This window comes from Camelina sativa, chromosome 4, assembly GCF_000633955.1.
Source record: "Camelina sativa cultivar DH55 chromosome 4, Cs, whole genome shotgun sequence".
NCBI classification, from domain to species: domain Eukaryota; kingdom Viridiplantae; phylum Streptophyta; class Magnoliopsida; order Brassicales; family Brassicaceae; genus Camelina; species Camelina sativa.
The window spans coordinates 17,771,695-17,791,018 of record NC_025688.1 but is presented as its reverse complement, the minus strand read 5'-3'; the positions used below and the strand labels follow the sequence as shown (position 1 = coordinate 17,791,018).

Sequence of the window (19,324 nt, the reverse complement as noted above, 5' to 3'; positions counted from 1 at the left end):
CGACCGTGTATTTGGAATAGACGACTTCCTTCTGCTGTGGAAAATCACCAGACTATTCGATAATGGAGTTGAATCTCGTGAGGCGTTAGATGCTGTGATTGATAGATGTTCCGATATACAAAATATCCGTGAAGCTGTTCTGCAGTACAGGAAGGTTTTCAACCGACAAAATTATGAGCCAAGAGTAAGAAGTGCTGCATTTAACCGTGGCACTGAGTACTTGGAGAGATACTTCCGGTTGATTGCCTTTGCAGCATACCTTGGGAAAGAAACTCTTGACGGAAGCTTTAAAAAATGGTTGCATCATCAGAAACCTGAGGTGCTGAAAGCCATGAAGAAGTGGAGGAGCGCACTGTTTTTTACCGTACATGTGAGTTATTTCAGGCTTGAATACAGTAAATGTTTTCTTTATTTATATTCACATTACATCTTTGAATATTTTTCGTGCAGGAGGAATTGCAGGCACAACACGGGGATGCATTGATGGAGTCAGTTTTCAACAAACGGTGTGGTCCTGTCTTGGGAAAAGGTTCTACACTTGAAATGTGCTCCCCTGGCCAAAGGACTCCAAATCGTTTGCAGATTCATGAAGACAGTGTGGATTCAGCAGAAATAAAAAGAGAAGAAGCAACTGTTTACATCAATGGAAATTACAATATATCTTGAACAGATTTTGGTATCGATTTTCTTCCTAAGAATGCTTGGCTACCAGCCCTTGAGACTCTCTGTCTTGACTCTATTCGCTTCTATGATCTTCATGATTGTGCGTTCCAGGCGCTTCTTTTTGCTTCCCCTGAGCTTAAGGAACTAATCATAGATGGTATGTACTGGGAAACTTGGGAATGGTCAGGCACTTTGTCTAGCCAGAGTCTTCAGAGGCTTTCTATCGCTCGTGTCTTCTCCCCTGAGTTTGCTGGGCCTCATGATCAGAGAATTTTTTTCAACACTCCAAGTCTCGCCTACTTGGACTACAGTGATTTTGTGCCGCATGAGTACCCTACTGTTAATTTCCACTCACTTGTTGAAGTTAAACTCAATCTTCGACTGGTGCCAAATCCCCAATGGGATGGACTATATCCAGATGATGAGGATGTCTATTCCAGCAATCCTGAAAATCTTATCAAAGGGATAAGACATGTGAAGATACTCGAGTTATCCTCTTCTTTCAGTTTTGAGGTTAATTGTTTTTTCTTACTCTCTCTTGTTAGTTAACATATTTTTTTTTTTCCTGAACTTACGTAATTGTTTTGTATTGTTTCAGGCACTAAACTTCTTCCACAGATCATTCCCACTATATGAATGCTTAAACCTGCTGATCCTTAACCATGTGGACGTTGAATTTTGCTGGCAATTTCTTCCTTTCTTGCTGAAGAAGGCTCCAAATTTGAATATTCTCATCATCAAGGTATGACTCTATTGATCCAAAACGCATTCTCCAGTCTCTATAACCTTCCCCGAGAACCATATAAACAGAAAATGAATGATTTCTGCAGGGAGGGTTGCATTGTGGGGAAGAGCCTGACTATGTCTGTCGATGTTTGTCAAACTATTCTTATCTACCTTCATCAAATATAGAAGTTTTGAAGATAAACTTAGCGGAGGGAGGCACAGTGGCTGAACTGGAGCATCTTAAGAATTTTTTGGGTAAGTTGACATCTCTGCAACTGCTGCAGGTTGGCTCGTGGAAGAAGCTTAGCAAAGAGTTCATGAGTGATCTCCTAAAGCTTCCGAGAGCTTCGTCCAAGTGCAAAATCCAGCAGACCAGACTCCAGTAGAATGACAGTTTTCTGTTCCACTCCATAGAATGACCCTTTTTTTTGTTGTTGTTGTTGTTGTTGGAAACATACTGTGCTTTCCGTCTTGTCTCCAGACTCTAGTCTATGTAGGAAGAACACGAGGAAGATTCTGCTATACGTATGGAAAAGTTGGAATATTCCATTTTCTTCTTTGTTTGCTCTTTACCTCTCAGCAAGACTTTCAATAAAATGCAGGCTAGTTGGGTGACCTATAAACTCTTGTGTAAATTTACTAGTAAAACCAATGCAATCTGATCCTTCATATGTTTTTAAAATGAGTGCTTTGTCGAACAGATGAGCAAGGAAGTACAAAGTAGTAAGAAAACAGAACAACTCTAAGCTTCAAGAATCTTGAGATAAACATTGTGGTATGGTTGTCTTTGTCGGGAATCCTTCTGGAGTGTTCAAGTTTAACATTGTCTTCAGCAGCAGAAGCTTCAAACTTTGCAAAATTAAGCCACACCTTGTAATGCTTTATACGGTCCAAGAGCCGCTTGTGTCCTGTCTAGTTCCCCTTGTAATACCTCAAAATAAATGTATGCCTTCCATAGCAGCTCAGGCATGTCAAGAGCGGGCTGAGATATAGCAAGTTCGAACATATGCATACGGACCTGCATTTTCCTCAAATCTGTTATACATCTATGCAATACCATTTTCCCAACCACAGAATCTCTCTAGCTATATATCACTTCTTCAGTAACAACACAAGTCGAGCTTAACAAAATCAGTTTCCACAGTAATTATGCTACACGAGATCAACACTAAACTCATAAAATGATAAAATGTTCGAACAGCATAAACAAAACCCCCTATGAAGATTACACTAGCTCCGTTCTGAATCACACGACACTCATACCGATTTCAAAAAAAAAGTTCAAATTAATGCACCCGGACTAAAAATGAAGCCTAAATGAACACATATATAAGCCATCAATATTCGATTTTTATGGTACAAGGCTAGCCACTTAAACACAACTGCAAGGACCATGTCTATCATGAATGGAGACGAATAGCAAGAGCATTTTCAAGATGAACTAAGAGGAAACAGTTCGGAAACTGACAATGTGATGTCTTCTCTGCAGTTGAGTTACGACGAACTCTCTTGCCATCTTAAAATCATGCTTTCTCACGCTCTCGCTCTATCCAGAAGACTGTGTTATACGCCAAAACAGCAGCTTGTAAACGGATGGATTGGAGAAGGGTTTGTCATGTTGAGAAAGGGAAGCTCTGCAACTGAATCTGGAGAAGACTGCTTTCTTTCTACGGGGGCTCATAAACAAACAGGTGTCTAACAGAAGTTGTTGACAAAACCTATAGCGGAACCATCATCACTTGCAAGATTCATGACATGGTTCGTGATTTGGTGAACGATATAGCCAAGAATGATTCCTTCTGTAACCCGGAAGGCCTCAACTGTCGTCACCTTGGGATTAGTGGAAACTTTGATGAGAAGCAGATCAAAGTTAATCATAAGCTGAGAGGCGTAGTGTCAACAACTAAGACAGGTGAAGTGAACAAGCTCGACTCAGACTTAGCTAAGAAATACACAGATTGCATATAACTTCGGATATCTCGAAATCAATGTCTTAATGGATCTCGGCCCATTATTTTTATTTTAACATGTCAAAATAGTTTAGTGAATAATTAATTTTAGAAAATAAAAAAACAAAAAAATGGGAACGAGAAAATGGAGGGCACCGCCGTAATACAACAATACCCCGCGAGCAGATCGGACGACAATTTTGAGAGGATGAGCGATAGATAGAGAGACACATAGCGAGAGAGTTAGAGAGAGATTTCGCGAAAAAGAAACGAAGGGGAAGGTTTTGACGATGAACGAAGGCTCGAGCGAAGAAGTGACGAGGACGGTAATGGAAGAGNCTCTGCAACTGAATCTGGAGAAGACTGCTTTCTTTCTACGGGGGCTCATAAACAAACAGGTGTCTAACAGAAGTTGTTGACAAAACCTATAGCGGAACCATCATCACTTGCAAGATTCATGACATGGTTCGTGATTTGGTGAACGATATAGCCAAGAATGATTCCTTCTGTAACCCGGAAGGCCTCAACTGTCGTCACCTTGGGATTAGTGGAAACTTTGATGAGAAGCAGATCAAAGTTAATCATAAGCTGAGAGGCGTAGTGTCAACAACTAAGACAGGTGAAGTGAACAAGCTCGACTCAGACTTAGCTAAGAAATACACAGATTGCATATAACTTCGGATATCTCGAAATCAATGTCTTAATGGATCTCGGCCCATTATTTTTATTTTAACATGTCAAAATAGTTTAGTGAATAATTAATTTTAGAAAATAAAAAAACAAAAAAATGGGAACGAGAAAATGGAGGGCACCGCCGTAATACAACAATACCCCGCGAGCAGATCGGACGACAATTTTGAGAGGATGAGCGATAGATAGAGAGACACATAGCGAGAGAGTTAGAGAGAGATTTCGCGAAAAAGAAACGAAGGGGAAGGTTTTGACGATGAACGAAGGCTCGAGCGAAGAAGTGACGAGGACGGTAATGGAAGAGAAACCGGAACAACAGAGAGGATCTCTGGAGAAAGGAAGATCGTGCAAAGGCTATCTCTATTACTCATCCACTCTCAAATCCAAATCTAAGAACCCTCGCTGCGTCGGAATCCCTCGCACTCTCCGTCAAGGTATTGATTGATCGCTGTGCTTCTCAATTTTTTTCCCTAATTTGGTTTTTGTATAATTGAGAACCCGAGACCTATCTATGGCTGCTTCTGCTATATTAGTGTCCATGTAATTGAAACCTTTACTTATCGCCGAAACTGGTTACGGCTAGTTTTGGTTCTTATCCTTGCAATTAGTTTTATGATTTGGTTGAGAGATAGATTCTGATTCAGAACAAAGCCTGTATGCTTTACTATAGCTATAGCTTGTCATTTTGTATCACGAATTCTGAATTGAGATGGTGTTTTGTTATTACTCTTTGTTTTGGCTCTCATGGTTTCTGCATTCAGTAATGACTATATTTCATAACTTTGTAGTTCCTGATTACGTTGTTGGACAATCTGAAGCTGAAGCTTCTAAAGAAGGGAGGACCTTAGCAGATTTTTACTATGGCTGTTTGGGGTATTCCGTCTACATGACTGAGAAAGACTCATCTACCATTAAGCAACATACAAAGACTCAGCTTCCTGTTTGTGTCGGCCTTGAGGTTTGTCATTCATATCCCTTTTCTCCGAATATTCGTTACATTGCTTTTGAGAGTTAGATAATTATGCCCATGGTTGTTAGGCTGTCTTGTCAATCTATTTAGTTTCTTTTCTCTGCTTGTTTTTTTTTGTTGGTCCATGTGTATGTATGCATTATTTTTGAAAGACAGTATCATCTTCTGCAAAAACTGAATACATATTTTGAACTTGATAAACTCCACTCGCAAGGATTGTGGTCTACTTGGTACTGTTTCCAATCTCTGTTTTCTTATGTTTATTGCAGATACTAGCAGATAGAAAAGCAGCTTCTGGCAATACTTCATCTGTTCCTGTTCCAGTTCCAGCCCGTGTTCAAAATAGAAACGGTACACCGACTCTGCTCTTATTCACCAGTTCACGGCAATGTAACTGAGTCCTGTCTCTTGTTTCCTCATTGTTTTTGTCTTTCTGTTGTATAGAATCTCGGGATCTGCCTCAGCACCAGAACAATAAACCAGTGCCAGCCACAAACACAGAAAACGGCTTCTTAACCAGGTAAGCAAAGAGCTTTTGCTTTAGCTGGAGACAGTCTACCTTTAAGATTTGACTTGTTGTTGCTTAATGGATGGTATTGATATCTGACTTGACTGCCTAATTGATTGTGCGTGAATACGAAACCTCAAAGTTAGGTAACTCTTGGGTCTACTTCAGTAATTAGTTTAACTAATCAGTCTTACTCTTATCTACCATAGATCGTTGTATGTGAGTCATGAAATGAGCATTGTTTTTGTGACACACAATATTCATTTCCGTGGGAATGTATCAGGTTCACGAGAAACGCAAGCCTTGTAGCATCAGGGGTGATGAAGAACATGAAGAGAGTTGGTAACTATGTGAAAGAGACCGTGGACGATTCCTTGGACCCATATCGAAAGCGACCAAAATGAAGAAACTTTTTACATTAGATGTGGAGAGAGACAAATCCAAAAAACGAAAAGAAAAAAAAAAGAAAAAAAAGCACAGGTGACAGACGACAGGATATGAATCTTATTTTGACACTTTTTGGCTTCTCTTAAATTATCAAAAAATAAAAGCAACAACAAAAAAAAAAAATGGCTGTATTGATATCTTTAAGCAGGCCATGTCCCAAAGTGATTAGTTATGGCTACGAGAACAGTAGTGTGTACACCTTCCTCAGTTTTGGTTTACTGATAATATTCTTATGCCACTTTTATTCTGGATGAAATCTCAAACGATTCGATTGCTAAGAGTCTTAGCCTGAGACAGAACATAAAATATGAACTACAGTATTTGAACATAAACAACCAAGTGAGGTAATGACGAATCTAGTAGGTTATCAGTTAGTTTCCTATGTATTTTTTTAACCTAAGACTAAACATAAGATTTGACCTCTTGCAAGAATGCTTTATCTCTTTTACTCAAATGAGAACATTAACAACCAAGTGAGGTAATGACGAATTTAGTTAGTTTATCAGTTTTTTATGTAACATTCTCATTTCAGAGATAAAGCATATTAGGGTCAAGTGTGGGAAGTTTTAGTTTAGAGATAAATTAGCACGTGGAGTAAGTAGAGGAGAGGTTGAGTTGGGAAACGTGCCCATTTAGGGAAAGACAAAAAAGGCTCACGCTTTTTCTAACTATCATGATTCATCGTCGTCCGTCTGTTTCTTTTGATGGTGCTGCGATTTCCATGGATGACACCACGAACAGAACAGAATATTCATAAGAACAAATTACTAACCAAACCCATCTTCCAAGTTTTCTTCTTTTTCTCTCTCTCTCTCTCTCTCTCTCTCTCTAAACTTTTCCTTTTGACCATTGCATGCCTACCCGATTGGGAAACTCTTCCTCTAGTTATTATTGATCTTTCTTCCAACAGCTATTTATTTCCCGATCCAAAATTTGGGGTCGATTAACATCGAAAGGTTTCAATTTTGCGAATCAATTTAGGGAAATTTTCAGTTTTTATTTTTATTTTTTTGTGATGGCTGCTTACGCGAATTATCTCCGGCTAGCACGACTTGGAGGAACTAGTTCAGGTGTAGTAAACATGTCAACCCTCAGATCAATCGGTGGTTCTCCAAACCCGACATTTGACAAGACTCTGTTCGATCACCACGAGATTCGTTCCTCTTCTTCTTTGCCGTTAGTATCATATTCACCTTACAGACAATTCCACGCCAGATTCATCTCTCAACTTATCAAAACCAATGGGAAGCGTTTGTTTCTTGTCGATACACTCGCTTTGGTAATAATTTCTTGCTCTGTTCGTTTTACTTACCTATAGTGATCTGCTGATTCTTTCTTTAGATCATTATTGTTTCCCATGTCTCATTGCTTTGAATTGTCTTTTTTTTTTTATTATCTATTAGTCAATTCCTAGGCAAGAGACTCTCTGTGAAACGATTCATTTTACAATTTGTGCATTCTGAAATGAGACGATAGTATGATTATATTCTAGACCTGACTCATACAGTTCATATCTCAGCTTATCAAACCCAATGGGAAACCTTGGTAATATAGCCCTTTCCTGGTCTCTCTTTTAACACAAATTGCTTTGAATTGTCTCATCTCTTAGTCAATTCCTAGGCAAGATTGTGCAAACAGGAAATTTTTGTAGAACAATTTGTGTATTTTCCTTGATTTTGAAATGAGACAATAGAATGGTTCGATTTAAGACCAGACTCACAGAGTTCCCTATGTTGCAAAAATGGCTAGTCGTTATTTTTAGATATATAGTTTCAAAGGAGAATAAGAATTTGGTATGTGATTTATTTTCAGGTTAGGAGCTTAGAAGCACAAGGCCTGCCTTCAAAGCAAGCTGAGGCAATAACCGCTGCTATAACTGAAGTTCTTAACGATAGCTTAGGTGTTGTTTCACAGTTGGTTGTCTCCAAGGGAGAGATGCAGAAAGTAAGTTTTTTCTGTTATGACAAGCCTCTGTTCTAACATCAATTTCCAAAGAGTAAGAACCGGTTATAGCAGCTTAAATTCGGTCTAACTTTGATCTTCTTGCGTCTCTGGTAGGCTGAAATGACGCAGGAATCAAACTTATCCAAGTTCAAAAGTGAGATTAACAGTTCACTGGTAAGTTGCGTTTTCACTTTTCAGTGAACAATTTTGTACTTTGCTCTCAATCTCTGAATACCGCTGCTCTTCTACCTCTTATAGTGACACCTTGGTTTCTGAATGATTGTTATGTATAGGACCACCATTTCTCTTTGCTGCAACACGAGAATGAGAAACTCCGTAATGACATAGAGCGAATCCGCTCTGATATAAGGTCAGCTCTCTAATAAACCTCTAAGGTTTGGCTCTGCTATAGACTAGATCAGTGAACTGACGGTTGCAGTAACATTGCAGACACGAGATTGACAAAGTCACAGCAGGACAACGGTTGGACTTAAATCTTGAAAAAGGGTCAGAGAAACGACTACCTTCGTTCTTTGTTCCTTTAAAGGTTGTTCCTAGGTCTTAAAATCTTCTAAAATTGTGACATTTCTATATGATGGCGCAGGAGGATAAGAGATGAGTTACAAAATCAAAACGCCGAAACCTGTAACCTTACAAACAAGCTTGACCGTGTAAGTATTCTCACCTCTAGTTTATGTGCCTTTGTTTGTTTTTGGCAGCAGAAAGTGTTAATGTTTTTGTTATCTTATCTGTTTTCAACCTCTCAGGAGATTCACACTTTGAGAGCTCAGTTGGAAGCAGCCAAGTACGAGGTGATCAAGTACTGTATTGGTACACTTGTATCCATCTCAGCCGTTGGTCTTGCTGTCCTCCGGATCGTCATGTAACTTTATCCCACGGTGTGCCGGTGTTAAGACCAACTCATCATCTTTGCTGTTTTTTTTTTAATCACGGGATGATATGTTGGTCTGTGCTTCCATATCTTGTTCATTATTTGTATGTTTGATGTAATTTTATTTCTTCTTTTTTTTTTTTTATGTGAAAGAAATAAAGACTAATCCAGTCTACTAAATTTGAACCCTTCACGTAAATGATGTACTTTCACGGGAAAAAGGTCACAAAAGACTTCAATGGGACAGAGGCAACAAACTTAATGTATAGGGGGCCAGCTCAAGTCCCGTGAGATGTATAAGTTGTTAGTTCTCCCTCATGACATAACAAAAGTCGATAACTCTCGAAAAAAGAAAATCATACTCGACGTTGACGAGAGCTTTTAGAGCCAAGGGCTGCGATGCGATGATGAAGTAGCCTAGAGGAAAGGCGTGTACTGCTTACTACTACGGCCTTTTATAAAGTCAATAGATTAGGCGAGTTTTGGGTGTTGTTGTTGACTACTTATCAGTAGACGAGGGAGTCATGGAAACGTAAAGCGAACCAAAGAAATAATGTCAAAGGATGAGAAAGTGGCACAGGCACATGTGACATGCGTTGTTTGGATCAAGGGTCTCCCAACAATTGGGCACACAACTCGAGTCGAACCAAATCTATCTATTACTCTCTTTTTATAGTCGAACTTTTAAAAATATACCAATTTTATGTGGAATTATAGCTAGTAGTGTTAAAGCTTGTTTTGTTGAAACTTAATGATGCGAGAACTAATTAGAGACAATGGACCACACTAATATAAAAGCTAAAATAGTTGAATCGGGTGGGAAATGCTCATCACGTGACTCCCCCACGCCTCTCTTTGGTTTTGTCCTCTTTTTATAAGTTTCAATTATCATCAATTAGTATTATGTTCAAAGTATAGCAATTTGGTAAGACATCATTCCACATTTCGTATCTTTGTATGAAGATGTTCCAATATCTTCAAAATGTGTTAATATTCACGCATTTAGCTTCCGAGCTTGTAAAATATGCCTAGTTTTGAATAATTGGTTTTCCCTTGGAAGTTTTAATATTTTGGTATTAAAAAAAATTCAACTGAATCTAGGTAGTGGCAATATATCTAGTGCAATAACGACCCTAAAACAAAAAAAAGTTAACGTACACTAGCACAAATCAGTAAGTTACATTTCTACTTAATACTAACTTGGTAATGAATTAGTGCTTTGAATTGTACGGTTTCTATGTTTACATGTTATGCGGCATTCATGAAATGATAAAAGTAAAAGCTTTTTAATTTATCCAACAGCTTAGTCAAACAAAACCAGTCCCAAGGTTTATAGAAATATGGTAAATGTAAAACCTTACTAGTAGTATATTTCAACGATTTTGATTTATATTGCAAGAAATGGATATATTGCACGTCACTAAAAGTCGCATTCAATCTCCAAATACACGCAGAGTCATAAATTAGTCGAAAAGAGAGTGTGCCCAGTACGTTTCAGTAGTCTCATTTTTGTTTTTCAGTTTATATTACGTCAGTTTTATACAAGATCAGAAAATGTGATCGTGATGGTTATTACTTATTAACAAGTAACAACAATTTTTTTGGTAGAAACGTAACAACAATAAACCTACCTCTAAAATAAAGCTTCCATGTAAATTTGGATTTCCTCGTTTCTATTCAAATAACTACGGATTTCAATCGATCTTGTGTTAATTGTAATAGTACTAAGGCTTGTTGCGGAAAACGTACTTCATTCAAAGAAAAGACATGACTATAAATAGCCTTACAAAGCAAGAAACAAACGTGCAAATGAAACTGACGCTAGTGGAAACAGAGCAACAGACGTGAGCCTATTTACTCGGTCCCATTACAGACACTAAGACCAACTAACAAAGACTGAATCAAACTTTCAAATCTAATGGCTCTAAAGCTCTTAATTAATCCAACGGCTACCTTCACTTCATGATCCATTTGCTCCAACAAACCTCCCTAAACTAAGCTTGGTGAACCAAACTTAGCTTATCACTTGCTGAGCAAATTCCAAGCTCACTCCTTAGTCTCTCAAAGGTTTCCAGCTTCAGAGGTTTGGTAAAGATGTCAGCCACTTGCTCCTCTGAACCACAATGCTCCAATTGTATCTCTCCATTTTTCACCATGTCACGCAAGAAATGAAATCGAACTCCTATGTGTTTGCACCTTCCATGAAAAACTGGGTTCCTTGAAAGCTTTAATGTCGAGGTGTTGTCACAGTAGATGGTAGTACTTCCTCCCACATTGTAGCCCAATTCTCCTAGAATCCTCTTGAACCATATAGCTTGACAGACGCAAGCTAATGCAGCAACATACTTTGCCTCTGTTGTGGAGAGTGTGACTATCGGCTGCTTCTTTGACAGCCATGCTACAGCCGCGTTGTCCATAAGAAAAGCGTATCATGTGGTGCTCTTCCTGCTGTCAACGTCACCGACAAAGTCACTATCAGTATACACCATTAGTTCTCCTTTTCCTCTTATGTACCAGATCCCATAGTCCATTGTGCCTTTCAGATACCTCAGAACCGTCTTGACGGCTTGAAGATGCATCTTTGTTGGTCCTGATATGTAGCAGCTCAACAAACTTACAGCAAACTGCAGGTCCGACCTCTTTGTTGTGATATACATGAGACTCCCGATGATCTGCTTGTAGAATGTTTCATCGATCCTTTCACCACTCTCATCCATGTCAATCTTGAATCCAGGCACTATCGGATTGCGAACTCCGTTGCAATCTTCCATCTCAAAGCGCCTCAAGACCTCCAGAGCATACTTAGCTTGAGAAATGTGAATCCCCTGACTTGTCTGCAACACTTCTATCCCTAGAAAATATCTCATCTTCCCAAGGTCAGACATATCAAATTCTTTTTCCATCGACAGCTTGAACTCCTTCATCATTGCCACATTATCTCCAGTGTAAATCAAGTCGTCTACATATACACTAAAGATAAGGAGGTTACCTTGCTTGTTGCTTTTGGTGAAGAGAGTTTCTTCTTTTTCGGATTTTTTACCCCTTCTTTGGTGAAATACTCCTCGATCCTACTGAACCAGGCCCGAGGGGCTTGTTTCAGTCCATACAGGGCTTTGTGCAGTTTGTACACCTTTCCTTCTTCGCCTTTTATCTCGTACCCTTCTGGTTGTTGAACGTAGATGTCTTCTTCGAGTACACCATGAAGAAAAGCTGACTTGACGTCCAGTTGAAAGATATCCCAACCTTTCTGAGCTGCGGTTGAGACAATGGTTCTGATGGTGTTCATGCGTCCAACATGAGCATATACTTCTGTGTAGTCTATTCCGTGTTCTTGTGCATACCCTTTGGCCACCAAACGAGCTTTGAACTTGCTTACTTCTCCGAGTTCGTTTAGCTTTGTCTTGTAGATCCATTTTACCCCAATGCATTTTGCTCCATGAGGCAAGTCTGATAGTTCCCATGTGCGATTCTTCTCAATCGACTCAACCTCTGCATCCATAGACCTTCTCCAATTGATGCACTTTTGAGCTTTTGCAAACGTTGAAGGATCATCAGAGTTGAGCTGAACCATGTTTACCTCATCGTCTGCATCAGCATCGTCATTGTTGGTGATGTAGTCTCTGAGATAACCAGGAGGTCTCGTCTGTCTTCTTCCCTCCCTGACTGTTGCATGTGGTTGCTCTTGAGTTTCTTCTGCAACAGTCACTGGTTCTGCAACTTCTTCTTCTCCGTCACTGTCATTTTCTCCCCATGGCTGATCATCATCATTCCATTTCAACTCAGACTCAGTGTGATCTTGATTCTCATCCCAGCACCAACCTTTTGTTTCTTCGAACACCACATCCTTGCTCACTACAATCTTTTTTGTTGTTGGATTATACAGGCGATATCCCTTTGATTCCTCCGAGAATCCCAATAACACACATGGAGTACTTTTGTCGTCAAGCTTCCCTCGCTTCTCATCTGGAACATGCGCATGTGCCAAGCTTCCCCAAACTCTCAACTGCTCCACGTTTGGTTTGATCCCACTCCAAGTTTCTTGTGGTGTGACATTCTTAACAGCGAGTGTGGGACACCTGTTCAGAATGTAAAAGGTCCAGTTGACAGCTTCTGCCCAGAGAATTTTTGGTACCTTTCTCATTGACAGCATGGATCTCACCATGTTCATCACGGTTCGGTTCTTCCTCTCCGCTACTCCGTTCTGCTGCGGAGTGTAAGCAGTGGTGAGCTGTCTTCGAACGTTTTCCTTCTTGCAAAACTCAGAGAATTCGTTTGATGTGAACTCCCCTCCCCGATCAGTTCTCAGGCATTTGATTTGCTTTCCTGTTTCATTCTCCACTTTCGCTTTGAACTCCTTGAAGCAGTTGAATGTTTCTGACTTTTCTTTCAAGAAATATGCCCAAGCTTTCCTGTTGTGATCGTCTATGAAGCACAGAACATACCTCACACCACTTGTGGTCATGGGAGTGATGGGTCCGCATATGTCAGAATGCACCAGCTCAAGGATTTATTTGGCTCTCCATGAACTCTTCTTAGGAATAGGATTCCTTGATTGCTTCCCCACTAGACAGTCTGAACAGGTGAATTTCTGAACATCGAAGTTTGGTAGTCCTTGTACCATACTCTTGTTCTGCAGCGTCTTCATCCCCGTGTGACCGAGGTGCCCATAGCGCTCATGCCAGAGCTTTGGTATGTCCTCTGTAGTAGCTTGGAAGCAGCATTGTTGACTTGTCTCACCATTCTGATCAAACAGGATGAACATTCTGTTGGAACTCATCTGGCTTACTGCCAAGAGACCCTTTTCTTCATGAAAGATCTTGCAGATTCCCTTCTGTATGATGACTGTCAGCTCCTTTTCTTGAAGTTGTCCAAGGCTCAACAGGTTGTTCTTGAGCTCTGGTATGTAGTATACATCGGTGATTGTGTACACTACATTGTTCAGAGCCAGCTTCACATTGCCTTTGCCGACAACTTGCATTCTCTTGTCGTTCCCCAGCTTCACAGTATGGTTGAAATCTTCATTCATTAGACAGAATAGGTCTCGATCTCCACTCATGTGATTTGAACATCCAGAATCGAGAAACCATGCTCTCTTTCTCATGCTTTCATTCTTCTTTGCATACGCCATTAGTGCCTTTTCTGCAGTTTCCTCAGTGTTGACTTTCTCATCTTCTTCTTTGATGTAGGCCATCAAGAGCATCTCTTCTTTTTCATCGAAATCAGCATAGTTTGCTCCTTCATCCCACATTGGACACTCGTTTTGAAAGTGTCTTAGGCGGTGGCATTTGTAGCACTCCACCGTGCTCTTGTCTCTACCGCGACCTCTCCCTCTGCCACGACCTCTTCCTCTTGGTGTTGTTCCTCTTCCACGGTATGATCCAGTTCCACCATGAGTCACCTTCAGAGCTTGATCATCAGCTTTGTCAACCTTCTTGAACTTCTGTTCATGAACAGTGAGGGAGCTCTCTAGCTCATCGAGATTGATCTTCTCAATCTCCTTAGATTCCTCAATAGACACTACAACGTACATGAATTTTTCGCTGATTGTCCTGAGAATCTTCTCCACCACCTTAGAATCGCTCATGATCTCCCCATTAATTCTCATTTGATTAGTAACTGCTAGCACCCTTGTGAAATACTCTTTCACACTCTCAGATTCTCTCATTTCCAGAACTTCAAAGTCCTTTCTCAGCTTTTGCAACAGAGACTTCTTCACCCAATCATTTCCATCGAACTTCCTTTTCATTAACTCCCAAATGATCTTGGAGGTTCTCCTGTCCAAGATTTGCTCGAACGTCACCCTATCAATCGATTGATAGAGATAGTGCTTCACCTTGTGGTCATTTTTCTTGACTTCTTCCAGCTGATGTGTCTGCTCTGCCGTGAGCACCGTTGTTGATGATGACTCCTCAAAACCGGTTTCAATCGTACTCCACAGCCCCATCGATATAAAGAAGTTCTCCATAACCTCACTCCAGTGATCCCAATGCCCATCGAATTGAGGCAACTTCATTTTCTCATCTCCCATTTTCACTCACGTGCTTTTTTCTCTCTCGCTCAGTTTTCACAATAACAGAGCTCTGATACCAATTTGTAATAGTACTAAGGCTTGTTGCTGAAAACGTACTTCATTCAAAGGAAAGACATGACTATAAATAACCTTACAAAGCAAGAAACAAACGTGCAAATGAAACTGACGCTAGTGGAAACAGAGCAACAGACGTGAGCCTATTTACTCGGTCCCATTTCATACACTAATACCAACTAACAAACACTGAATCAAACTTTCAAATCTAATGGCTCTAAAGCTCTTAATTAATCCAACGGCTACCTTCACTTCATGATCCATTTGCTCCAACATTAATATATTTGATAAATGATAACTATTAGTCTATATACCAAAATGGAGTTATTAAAAAACAACTCTCGGATTCTCGATATTTATTACAGGAACCGACAGTGATATCATGACGTTGTGATATTAACCAACTTTAAATTATGAAGTAGATCAATGGGTGTCGACGAATGTCCCCATGTCTTAGTGTCACTTATTTATAATTTCGAACGGTTTCATTTTCATTCCATGGTTCATGATACCATACCCATTCAAATATGAAATATTCAAATTGTTAGTTGAAAAAAAAAGAAAAAAAAAAAGAGTTATGTATTAATGTGGATTTAACATTAAAGGAGATTCAGAGAAAACTGACATTTTAAATGCGAAACAAAACGATATATATATATGAGTTTTAAATTAAAGCTAGTTGGACCAGTCACTAAAATCTAACTGCAACTACGTACACGAACAGAAATCAAGTTTAAATCCGGTGCTGGAATGGAAAATTCACTAGAGAATGTTGGGGAACACTAGTAAAACTCGGTCATATAGCCACGGGTGATTACTACGAATTTAGTAGTAGCAAAATATATCCACAGTCAGTTACAAATTAGTGACAAATTTTGAGGTGGAAGATTTTGTAGCAAACTTGTAGCTAATCGTAGGTATATAGTAATGAATGGTGAAAAAAAAAATTTGTAGGAAATTTGTTACAAAATTTGTGGCAAACTTTGTTGTAGGTAATGTAAACACAACAAAAGTCGTCACAAAATGTATTTAATAAAAGTGTAACAAAAAGCTACGAAAAAACAGTAATAAATAGACATGTTCACGTGTAGTAAGCAAAATGGTCTTGTCGTTATTGGTAGTGATGTAGTGGCGCCTGCATATAAACATGTAGATGTTTCAAACGCTTAGAGCATTTTCATAAAATAACCAGACAAGTGAAGAGGAAAATGTCATTGATAATCTAACATGTTAAGAACACATCCAATTACATAATATTACATAAGTCACTACAGAAAATATGAAAATATTTAAAAACTTATATCAATGATAATCTAACATCATAAGTGTCATCACCAATTACATAAGTCATTACAGAAAATATGAAAATACTTATAAACTTATATCATTACATTTTTTTCTTGCCATTGTTAGCAACTAAACGAATGATATGGTGATGCAAATTTTCCACAACCGTTTCTAGATATTTCACACTGTTCCTTAAGGCAATGATTTCACCATCATTGCTTCTTTGTGCAGACTCTTCCTTCCTCATAGTTTCTAGAGAAGTACTGGATATTTTGTCTTCTTCCAAGTGAGTGTCATCACCGAAATCCTTTTAATATTTAAGAACAAGAAAGAACACAAATTTAGTCATCTGCCTTGATCAAAAGAATGTCATTTATTTTTTATTTTTAGCAAGCAGCATTACAAACATCTGTTTTCTAACCTGCAGCTGAAATCTATCTTTAACCTGAGCAAATGAATGACAAAGATATTTACTGAATATGTCATTATTTGAAAAACCGCTGGTGTTGTTGATGGTGAAAGATACTAGCTATACCTTTGATGTATACGGTGGTAAGTCTGTAACATTTGTAGATTCACAGTTGTCTATAGGAGACAAACAATCTTCATCACTTGTTTGCAATTCAGAAACATAGCTGGGAAACCAATTCCTTATATGAGAAGGTTCTGAAAAAAAAAACCGGATCAAACCAGCAATAATTACAAGCAAATGCGTGAATCACTTCCATAAGTGAAAGGTTTCTTACGTGACAATAATGACAACTCGCTAAGATCCATATCTGTAATCTGCACAGCGGAATAAAATTAAAATTCTATTTGTGACACAGAAACTTGTATACATCAAACTTTTACGTACATGTATGTAGGTCTGTTGTATTCGGGTACTAACCGACCCCATTTGAAACGCATTGCACAACGTCTTTAATTTGTGCCCACTGGTTAAAACGAAAAGTGTATAAACAAAATGTATACCTTCACTTCAACATATAAATAATAATAGTACATTCTCAAACTTTTGAAAACAAAACTTGTTTTTTGCTGGATCCTTTGTAAAATTGTATTATTTGTATGTAAACAATAACAAACTTGTGATTTCTTATAAAAAAAATTTAGCAAATTAAAAGAGAGTAAGATCTCACCTTTGAAAACAAAGAGAGCTTTTCATCATTGTGCAGGAGAAGCTCGAGACAAATGTTAAGATTGGTCTCGGAGAGCTTTTCATCCTTGTCAAGGAAAAAAAATGTTAACATTGGTCTCCACAAACACGTGGTTCAGCTTTGGCAAGGAAACTTCTCTGCAATTACTCATTCCCAAGTTTAGTGTGTTGGATAAGCTTGAAGAAAGAAGTGTCATTATCCTAACCGAATTATGGTTAAGAGATAAATTTGAATTGTGCTTAGGAGTTATCTAAGCATAGGTTTTCCTAATAGGATTAGGAATGAGTTTTTATATATAAAGAGATGTCAAAGTTATGACATAACTTATGAATTTGAGAGAGATCAAAAGTTTTAGTTGTTTGAGTTAGTTTTTCTAAAGCTAATAAAGAGGTGTTTTATATTTGATCTTTATATTCATATTCTAGATTTGGTATCAGAGCAACCGGGTTTGATATCTAAAGGTTTTGTTCTATTACGAAAGGATTCATTCGAGACATGAGTGAATTAACTGCAACAACGAACCCTGCTTTGAAGGAAGGAGGATCATCATCATCATCATCCATACAATGTCCAATGCTAAACGATACTAACTATACCGTTTGGGCCATGAGAATGAAGGTAACACTCTGGGTTAACAAAGTCTGGGAGACGATTGATCCTGAATCAGATGAAGAAGACAAAAACGATTTAGCAAGAGCTCTCTTGTTTCAATCCATACCAGAATCTATGATTCTACAAGTTGGTGACCTAGAAACCTCCAAAGCTGTCTGGGACGCAATTAAAACAAGAAACCTTGGGGCCGACAGAGTTAAGGAAGCGAGACTACAGACCTTAACAGCTGACTTTGATAGACTTAGAATGAAAGAAACAGACAGAATTGATGATTTTGTTGCTAAGCTTTCGGAAATAGCTACAAAATCAGCTTCCTTGGGGAAAAACATTGAGGAATCCAAACTTGTTAAGAAGTTTCTTAACAGTTTACCGAAGAAGAAGTTTATACATATAGTTGCATCCTTGGAGCAGGTTCTCGATCTCAACACGACAACCTTTGGAGATATTGTTGGCAGGTTGAAAACTTATGTGGAACGGATTCATGAGGAGGAAGAATCGCAAGAGGGACAAAACAAACTCATGTATCTTAATTCAGAGTCCCAGTCCCCTGTTTATTTCCATGAAAGAGGTCGAGGCAGGGGAGCTAACCGCGGACGAGGTAGAGGTCGCAGAAGAGGTTACGGACGATCCTTCTCTTATCAACAAAGAGATTACGGTTCTCAGCAGAAGGAGTATGGATATCAATCAAGAGACAAGAGCAAGATAACATGTTATCGTTGTGATAAGATTGGGCATTATGCTTCGGATTGTCCAGATCGACTGTTAAAACTCATCAAGATTCAAGAGGAACAAGACAAAGAAGACAAAGAAGGAGAAGATACACGTGAAGCTGAATCCCTTATGATGCATGAGGTAGTCTATCTCAATGAGAAGAAAGTAAAACCGAAAGAACTTGATACATCTTCAGACAAGTTGTGGTACTTAGATAATGGTGCTTCAAACCATATGACATGGAATTTTGCTTGGTTCTACAAACTTGATCCTTCTGTGACAGGCAAGGTGCGTTTTGGTGAAGACTCGAGAGTCAATATAGAGGGAAAGGGTTCTATTCTGTTTTTGACAAAAGGCGGAGAAAAGAAAATTTTAACTGATGTTTACTACATACCGGATCTTCGAAGCAATCTCATAAGCCTTGGACAGGCCACTGAAGCTGGTTGTGATGTCAGAATGAGACAAAACTACCTCACTCTGCATGAAAAGGATGGAAATCTCTTAGTAAGAGCAAACAGGTCAATGAACAGGTTGTACAAAGTTATCTTAGAGGTTGATAACACAAGATGTTTGCAGACTGCTACTACAGAAGAATCGGGGACTGTTGTATTACAAACTCAGTGGATTGGCATGCTCGTCTTGGACACGTCAACTTCGAGACCATAAGAACGATGGTATCAAAG

At 38.9% G+C, this 19,324-nt stretch overlaps 4 protein-coding genes, 1 long non-coding RNA gene and 1 pseudogene across 7 annotated transcripts; 4 read left to right on the top strand and 2 right to left on the bottom strand.

The window, feature by feature from the left end:
• Positions 1-590, top strand: part of LOC104780947 — an 8,167-nt pseudogene extending 7,577 nt beyond the window's left edge.
• On the top strand, positions 7-1,942 carry LOC104780946 (F-box/LRR-repeat protein At3g58980-like). The gene is made up of 5 exons (XM_019244715.1): positions 7-370; positions 451-676; positions 775-1,176; positions 1,262-1,405; positions 1,494-1,942. Exons 2-5 carry the CDS (start codon positions 644-646, stop codon positions 1,773-1,775), a joined length of 861 nt encoding a protein of 286 aa, XP_019100260.1. The 5' UTR covers positions 7-370; positions 451-643; the 3' UTR covers positions 1,776-1,942.
• On the bottom strand, positions 2,002-3,327 carry LOC104780945. The gene is made up of 2 exons (XR_766838.1): positions 2,858-3,327; positions 2,002-2,350 (listed from the first exon to the last, which is right to left on the bottom strand). It is a non-coding gene; the product is annotated as an uncharacterized LOC104780945 (long non-coding RNA).
• Positions 3,479-6,226, top strand: LOC104780944. Of its 2 annotated transcripts, XM_019244714.1 has the most exons (6): positions 3,479-3,660; positions 4,317-4,462; positions 4,817-4,986; positions 5,268-5,349; positions 5,443-5,518; positions 5,790-6,226. In XM_019244714.1, the coding sequence occupies exons 1-6, from the start codon at positions 3,629-3,631 to the stop codon at positions 5,908-5,910; spliced, it is 627 nt and encodes a 208-aa protein (XP_019100259.1). In that variant the 5' UTR covers positions 3,479-3,628; the 3' UTR covers positions 5,911-6,226. The 2 variants fall into 2 exon arrangements, with proteins under 2 accessions (XP_019100259.1, XP_010503794.1); XM_010505492.2 differs by lacking the exon at positions 3,479-3,660 and having other exon boundaries at positions 4,136-4,462.
• LOC104780943 (protein FMP32, mitochondrial-like) lies at positions 6,601-9,010 on the top strand. The gene is made up of 7 exons (XM_010505491.2): positions 6,601-7,232; positions 7,766-7,897; positions 8,012-8,071; positions 8,191-8,267; positions 8,348-8,404; positions 8,502-8,568; positions 8,665-9,010. The coding sequence occupies exons 1-7, from the start codon at positions 6,969-6,971 to the stop codon at positions 8,782-8,784; spliced, it is 777 nt and encodes a 258-aa protein (XP_010503793.1). The 5' UTR covers positions 6,601-6,968; the 3' UTR covers positions 8,785-9,010.
• LOC104780941 lies at positions 16,124-17,414 on the bottom strand. 2 transcript variants are annotated; one of them, XM_010505488.2, is made up of 6 exons: positions 17,301-17,414; positions 17,018-17,096; positions 16,908-16,947; positions 16,697-16,827; positions 16,583-16,606; positions 16,124-16,468 (listed from the first exon to the last, which is right to left on the bottom strand). In XM_010505488.2, exons 1-6 carry the CDS (start codon positions 17,381-17,383, stop codon positions 16,262-16,264), a joined length of 564 nt encoding a protein of 187 aa, XP_010503790.1. In that variant the 5' UTR covers positions 17,384-17,414; the 3' UTR covers positions 16,124-16,261. The 2 variants fall into 2 exon arrangements, with proteins under 2 accessions (XP_010503790.1, XP_010503791.1); XM_010505489.2 differs by lacking the exon at positions 16,583-16,606.

What these genes read in the sequence shown, in the direction of transcription:
- LOC104780946 (XM_019244715.1), top strand. Translation starts at nt 644, where the DNA reads ATGGAAATTACAATATATCTTGAACAGATTTTG. An exon ending in TATATCTTGAACAGATTTTG is followed by an intron (nt 677 to 774) that starts GTATCGATTTTC and finishes TGTGCGTTCCAG; the next exon opens with GCGCTTCTTTTTGCTTCCCC. An exon ending in TGAATATTCTCATCATCAAG is followed by an intron (nt 1,406 to 1,493) that starts GTATGACTCTAT and finishes TGATTTCTGCAG; the next exon opens with GGAGGGTTGCATTGTGGGGA.
- LOC104780944 (XM_019244714.1), top strand. Translation starts at nt 3,629, where the DNA reads ATGAACGAAGGCTCGAGCGAAGAAGTGACGAG. An exon ending in TCGAGCGAAGAAGTGACGAG is followed by an intron (nt 3,661 to 4,316) that starts GACGGTAATGGA and finishes AGAAGTGACGAG; the next exon opens with GACGGTAATGGAAGAGAAAC. An exon ending in GAAAACGGCTTCTTAACCAG is followed by an intron (nt 5,519 to 5,789) that starts GTAAGCAAAGAG and finishes GGAATGTATCAG; the next exon opens with GTTCACGAGAAACGCAAGCC.
- LOC104780943 (XM_010505491.2), top strand. Translation starts at nt 6,969, where the DNA reads ATGGCTGCTTACGCGAATTATCTCCGGCTAGCACGACTTGGAGGAACT. An exon ending in TTGTCGATACACTCGCTTTG is followed by an intron (nt 7,233 to 7,765) that starts GTAATAATTTCT and finishes ATTTATTTTCAG; the next exon opens with GTTAGGAGCTTAGAAGCACA. An exon ending in CCAAGGGAGAGATGCAGAAA is followed by an intron (nt 7,898 to 8,011) that starts GTAAGTTTTTTC and finishes CGTCTCTGGTAG; the next exon opens with GCTGAAATGACGCAGGAATC.
- LOC104780941 (XM_010505488.2), bottom strand. Translation starts at nt 17,383, where the DNA reads ATGAAAAGCTCTCCGAGACCAATCTTAACATTTGTCTCGAGCTTCTCC. An exon ending in AGCTCTCTTTGTTTTCAAAG is followed by an intron (nt 17,097 to 17,300) that starts GTGAGATCTTAC and finishes CGTTTTAACCAG; the next exon opens with TGGGCACAAATTAAAGACGT. An exon ending in AAGATAGATTTCAGCTGCAG is followed by an intron (nt 16,469 to 16,582) that starts GTTAGAAAACAG and finishes AAATATTAAAAG; the next exon opens with GATTTCGGTGATGACACTCA.